The sequence below is a fragment of the Coturnix japonica genome, chromosome 14, assembly GCF_001577835.2.
Source record: "Coturnix japonica isolate 7356 chromosome 14, Coturnix japonica 2.1, whole genome shotgun sequence".
NCBI classification, from domain to species: domain Eukaryota; kingdom Metazoa; phylum Chordata; class Aves; order Galliformes; family Phasianidae; genus Coturnix; species Coturnix japonica.
The window spans coordinates 4,228,589-4,235,174 of NC_029529.1; the positions used below are offsets into that span (position 1 = coordinate 4,228,589).

The 6,586-nt window shown below is 54.8% G+C and overlaps 1 protein-coding gene across 1 annotated transcript; it reads right to left on the minus strand.

Moving 5' to 3' along the window:
* Window positions 1–2,082: 2,082 nt before the first annotated feature.
* ACTB (actin beta) lies at window positions 2,083–6,240 on the minus strand. The gene is made up of 6 exons (XM_015876619.1): window positions 6,108–6,240; window positions 5,223–5,351; window positions 4,650–4,889; window positions 3,686–4,124; window positions 3,199–3,380; window positions 2,083–2,857 (listed from the first exon to the last, which is right to left on the minus strand). The coding sequence occupies exons 2-6, from the start codon at window positions 5,343–5,345 to the stop codon at window positions 2,714–2,716; spliced, it is 1,128 nt and encodes a 375-aa protein (XP_015732105.1). The 5' UTR covers window positions 5,346–5,351; window positions 6,108–6,240; the 3' UTR covers window positions 2,083–2,713.
* Window positions 6,241–6,586: the final 346 nt, after the last annotated feature.

Here is a 6,586-nt window from a genome sequence, read left to right on the forward strand (position 1 = left end):
CCTCAGAGGGGACTTCCACAAGGAAGCCAGATGTGTTTGAATGTCCTGGGACTCCTTGGGACATTTGCACGCTGCCAGTGCCCTCCAACAAGAGGATGGGATCCCCCCAACAGCCAGGGGCCATTTTTGGTCAGTGCTCCCTGACAAAGCTCGAGGCAGCCACACAAGGAGGCCCTTCAGGGGTAAATCCTGAGAGCCGCAGCCGTCTCCTTTGCCAAGGACATCACTAATTCCTGGCGGTGGCTTGATTCCGTAAGCAGCTCAGCGAGGTGACTTTCCAGGTCACCAGCTAATTGCAGGTGAAGTGCCAGCGACTGTCTCCAGCAGGAGCGAAAGTTGGGAGCTCTGAGGGAAGAAAAGGAATAAAACATGTTTGCTCAGCTCCATTCAGCTGAGCCAGTTCCCCCTGGGCAGTTAAAGGGAGGGGAGTAAAGGGCTGGGTGGTATACAACAGTCTGTGTCTGATCCCTGCCATCCCTGCAGCCAGAGAACTCCCAGCACATCACAGCCAAAGCACAAAGATGGAGAAGCTATGGTTAATAAAATCCCCCATCTCCAGTGCCCGTCGTTGCTGGGAGGAAACCACCTGGCTCCCCTCTGCTTGCCGGGGTTGGGAGCAGTGAGTAATGCTTGCAGGCTTCCCTGCCCAGCACCACATTCTTTTCTCCAGCATGTAATGGCCCAAAGGAGGCATAAAGCGAGCTTTGCTGGAGCAGCATGTGGTGTAGCTGTGCACGCCACGGCCTCACATTGGAGAAGGGGTGGGAAGGGCCGCAAAATGCTCAGCCTCATTTTATTGGGGGGCTGAACGCCTGGAAGGGAGATAGGAAGAAAGAAAAACCCGTGCAGTGTTAACTGCAAGCCTTGCTTTCTGCGCTTTGAAGCATGCAAAATCAGCTCAGCTTCCCTGCCCATTACTCTCTCCCTCTCCCTGCACCCTCCGCTCTCGACCCCAGGCACTTTGCAGCTCCTCGCCTTGCTGCCACCATCCTCTCTGCAGTTCTTTGTGCCTCAGCACATTTTTCCACGGCAATCAGTGGTTGTTTCAGGGAGGATCGAAGGCAGGAGAGCAGACGTGCCCCATTTCCCTGCCGCCATCTCCTCCCACCTTTTGGCCTTTTTCCTGCCCAGCTCCCTCCCCAGCGGCTGCTGTCGCCTCCTCCTCACTTTGCTTCCCCAAGACCCCGGGTTATAAGCCCAGTTTGGGCCCCTCCCCAACCAGTTACACCTCGCTCCTTGCAAACCAGTGCTTCCAGTATCTTGTCTGCCTGGCCCAGCGTCTGCACCCACAGCCCTGCCGCACTAATGCAGCCAGGAGGGAGGTGGGGAGACAAAAGGAAGAAACCAGCAGGTCCACCCTGAGTGCAGTGACGCTGGAACACCACGAGGCCAGGCAGAGGATTAAAAGAACCCATGGAGCTCATTCCCTGCCTTTCATCTGCTGCGAGCATGACACAGTCACAGCCATTAGCTCTTCAAAGCCAGGCAGGTTGGAGGAGCCTTGTGAAGCCAGCTTGCCCACAAGCAAGGCTACGAGGCCTTGTCTGCCTAGGTGAGCAATGCAAAGCGTCACCTGGCTCTGCTCTCCCTAAGCCCTGACCCTGCAGCCATGTCACTTAGTGAGAGCTCCCTCCCCGCACCCTTTCCCAGCCCCACCCCTGCAGTGATGTGTAACAGCCCCGCTGCTCTGTTAGTCCATTCCATCCACTTCACTGAAGACTTTCTCCTGCCTCCACCTGAGGAGCTGCTCCACCCAAAGCACGAGTCTCCACTTCCCTGAAAGCAAAGGTAGAGCAGGATGCTGGGCTGGAGATAACCTGAAACTGAGGGAACAGAAGCCACGAACTGAGACACCTCTTGGAAGAATAAAGCAGCCCACCCTCATCCAGCCAACCCCTCCTGATGGCAGCTCAGGGCAGAACCGGAGCCAGACTCCCACTTGAAGCATCACCGTGCTTTATTCCAGCCTGTACATAGACAGGACCAGCACAGAGACACAGCTGATCCACACAGGCTGGCAAAGCTTAATGAGAGCAGGTACTGACAGTCAAGAAGCATCACAGAAATAACCACCACCACCAGTCGAGCCTCTACTGTGTGCACTTTTATTTGAACTGGTCTTAAGTCAGTGTACAGGTAGCCCCTCCCTTCCCCCACATACTGGCACTTTACTCCTAGACTGTGGGGGGACTGTAAAGCCTTCATTCACATCTATGACTGGGGAACACAGCCCGCTTGCTTGACAAATCAAAAAGGATCAAGTGTGTTTTCTTTGTTTTTTCTTTTTTTTTTTTTTTCTTTAAGGCGGAAGATACAAAAAGACACTTGTTGGGTTACATAATTTACAGACAAGCAATTCTCATCTAACACCAGTAATTGGTACCGGCTCCTCCCAGCTGGGCTGTTGCCTTCACAGAGGCGAAGTAACTTCCTGTAACAATGCATTAGAACAATATTTGGAATGACTATTAAAAAAAGGAAACAAATGTACAATCAAAGTCCTCAGATGCATTGTAGAACTTTGGGGGCGTTCGCTCCAACATGTTTCATTTTAAGACTGCTGCTGACACCTTCACCATTCCAGTTTTTTAATCCTGAGTCAAGCGCCAAAAGAAAAAACAAATAAAGCCATGCCAATCTCATCTTGTTTTTATGCACATTTATGGGTTTTGTTTCATCATCACAAGGGTGTGGGTGTTGGTAACAGTCCGGTTTAGAAGCATTTGCGGTGGACAATGGATGGTCCGGCTTCATCATACTCCTGCTTGCTGATCCACATCTGCTGGAAGGTGGACAGGGAGGCCAGGATAGAGCCTCCAATCCAGACAGAGTATTTGCGCTCAGGTGGGGCAATGATCTGTAGGAGAGAACAAGGGGTCAGATGCGGTGTGATGGTCCACACCTCCCACACACAGCCCTGGGGCACTCCCATACCTAATTCCTTCATCTAGCCCTGGCCAAAGCACTCCGGAGTCTGAGCAGGCTTAAGGCACAGCCTCACACACAACACCCTCCCCCACTCGCAGCCAGCACTTAATCTCATTACACACATGGCTGAGTGGCTGCCACCCTGCCCAGAGCAAGGCTGTAAGGCTCCACCATGAAGACAAAGCAGTTTCCATCTTCTGTAGTTTAGTTCAGCCTCCACCCACTCCGCATTAAGAGGTATGCTAGGAACAGCCCAGAGCTGCAGCCTACCTTGATTTTCATTGTGCTAGGTGCCAGGGCTGTGATCTCCTTCTGCATCCTGTCAGCAATGCCAGGGTACATTGTGGTACCACCAGACAGCACTGTGTTGGCATACAGGTCCTTACGGATATCAATATCACACTTCATGATTCTGTTGTAGGTAGTTTCATGGATACCACAGGACTCCATACCTGCAAGCAAAAAGCAGTGTCAGGTCAGTCAGCAGTTCAGGGTCAAGGAAGCCAAAGGACCTACTGCTATGGGAAGAGAAACAAAGACCCCATAGTGGGAAGCAACACAAGCAAAGCCATGGCTTACAGGCTCAGCCTCCTGGTTCTGACCTAGGTACCTCTATCATCCTCAGGCTGAGGAAGACAAAGACTGAAGTGGAATGGGACAGACCTGCTAAGGGCCAGCAGTACAATGGCAGCTGACTAGTCTCTAAGTCACTCTAGGCAGAAGGGGCACGGAATCTCCTAAAAGGAGTCAGACTTACCCAAGAAAGATGGCTGGAAGAGGGCCTCAGGGCACCTGAACCTCTCATTGCCAATGGTGATGAGTTGACCATCAGGGAGTTCATAGCTCTTCTCCAGGGAAGAGCTAGAGGCAGCTGTGGCCATCTCCTGCTCGAAATCCAGTGCGACGTAGCACAGCTTCTCCTTGATGTCACGCACAATTTCTCTCTCGGCTGTGGTGGTGAAGCTGTAGCCTCTCTCTGTCAGGATCTTCATGAGGTAGTCCGTCAGGTCACGGCCAGCCAGATCCAGACGCAGGATGGCATGGGGGAGGGCATAGCCTTCATAGATGGGCACAGTGTGGGTAACACCATCACCAGAGTCCATCACAATACCAGTGGTGCGACCAGAGGCATACAGGGACAGCACAGCCTGAATTGCTACATACATGGCTGGGACATTGAAGGTCTCAAACATAATCTAGAGAGATAAGAAAGCACTGAGTCAAGCAGAATAAACCAAGGTTCTCACTGCATGCCTACATCAGTCCATGCATGTGGTTTTACATTTGTCCCTAGATAAAGAGGCTTCTTTGCTCCTCTAGAAGGAGATATCAGTGCTTATCTCGCTTGGTCTCCACCCACACCTGCCAGGTTAGAGCCTGAGCAAGGACACTGCTACCACAGGCCCATCCACATGACACAGCAAGGAACGAAACAAAGGCCAAGGAACTACAGTATAGTCATTCAAGGCTGGTAAATGGATTAGTGTCTAGTCAGAAACAGCAGTTAGACAAGTTGCTAGTTCAGTCTCAGAGAAAGCCAGCTTAGAGCAAACAAAACCTGTCAAGGTCCAGCAAAGAGGAGACTCAGGTCAGGAAAGGAAAACCCTGTAAAGATGGCAAAAAGGGAGAAGTGGTGAAGGCGGATAGAGGACAACATGGAAGAGGAGAGCTGGCCTGCAGCAGCGCCTGCTGTAGCTCCAGGCTCAAAGGGTTTTACACACCTGTGTCATCTTCTCTCTGTTGGCTTTGGGGTTCAGGGGAGCCTCTGTGAGCAGCACAGGGTGCTCCTCAGGGGCAACACGGAGCTCATTGTAGAAAGTGTGGTGCCAGATCTTCTCCATATCATCCCAGTTGGTAATTATGCCATGTTCAATGGGGTATTTCAAGGTCAGGATACCTCTCTTGCTCTGCGCTTCATCACCTACATAGCTGTCTTTCTGACCCATACCAACCATCACACCCTGCACAACAAAGAAAAAGCTTTAAGTTTAACTCTAGGACAAAATCCAATGGATGAATAAAGGTTTTATTTCCCCCCCCCGCAGAAGCCACACCTTTAATCACTAACCCCCTACTGCCCCTACTCTGCCAGGTTAAGGACTGGAGCCATTGGCTCAACACGGGTTGCTCGGCAGGATGCTGTGTATTCAACCAGTTACTGTTGCAGAGTAGAAACCTCTTATGTCACACATGAAAGTAAAAGGGCTTCTGGAGGCTCCACGCCCTCAGCACAACCACTCCCACCGAACACTCCTCTCCATTGTCTGGATGCATCACTCCAGCCATTGCCGTACCTGATGTCTGGGGCGACCCACGATGGATGGGAACACGGCACGGGGGGCATCGTCCCCGGCAAAACCGGCCTTGCACATACCGGAGCCATTGTCAACAACGAGCGCAGCAATATCATCATCCATGGCTGGCTGCGAAGGAAGAGAGGAGGCAGTGAGATAGAAGCGCTGCCGGTCACGCACTAGAAGCCGGACCCCGCCCCGCCTCGCCCCCTATAGATCCCCCCAACGCTGGGGATGGATCGCGGGGCGGCAGCGCGGCAGCACGGCCCTCCTCCTCCCACCCATTTCCTTCCTGCCGGCTCCGCTTCGCCCCTCGCCCGCTAGAGGGGGTCAGGCGGCACCTCCCGGATTTGGGCTCGGCACAGATTTGGGACAAAGGAAGTCCCTGCGCCCTCCAACCATGACCATAAAAGGCAATGGCAGCTCCGAGCCGCGCCTCGACAGCCGCCGGCGCTATAGGGGCAGCCAGCCCCGCCCACCAGCCGCCCCCAACCACCGGCACCGCCCCGAGCCCCCAACGGCCCCGCACCCAGCACAGCCCCGCAGCCAGCACAGCCCGCGATCTGTAACAAGGATTGGGGGGGGGGGGCTGCACATGGGGGTACAGCTGCACATGGGGGGGGTTAAAGCTGCACATGGGGGTCACAACCCGACCCCCCCCCACCCCTCACTCCGCCTTTGTTCCCTCGCCCCCCGCCCCGCTCATCGCAGCACAAAGCGCCGAACCGCCCCGCGGCACCGGGCAGCACCGGCTCCGTTAACACACACACACACCCCGACTCACGCCCCCTCCCCAATACACAGCGCCCCCCCGCAGCCCCTCGGTGCTCCCCCGTATGGCACAATGGAGCTCTGCTGTCGCAGCGTTGCGGTCCGGCCGCTCACCTGTGTTTGTACCGCGGTCAGTCGGAGCCGGGTCGGGCGGCACGAGGCGGCTGGATGCGGAGCGGGGCGCGGGGCGAAGGCAGCGCAAAGCGACTCCCGCCCGCCGCCCGCTCCGCCTTTTATAGGGCCGCCGCCGCCGCCGCCTCGCCATAAAAGGAAACTTTCGGAGCGCGCCCTTCTGATTGGCTGTGGCCGCACCTCTCCCGCCTCGCCCCGCCCGCCCCCATCGCTGCACAAAATAATTAAGAAATAAATAAATAGGAAATTGGGGGGATGAAAGGGGAGAGGGGAGCGTGGGGCTCAGCTCCAGGTGAGGCTGAGCGGCGGGGTGTGACGCTCCCTTCCACCCCCACCCCCTTTTGATTCCATAGTGCTTTGATTCCATAATGCTTTGATTCCATAGTGCTTTGTTGGGGAGGGGATGCAGCCCTGCCCCCATCCCGGTGGTCCTGCGGTCCCCTTGAAGTCACCTCCCGGGG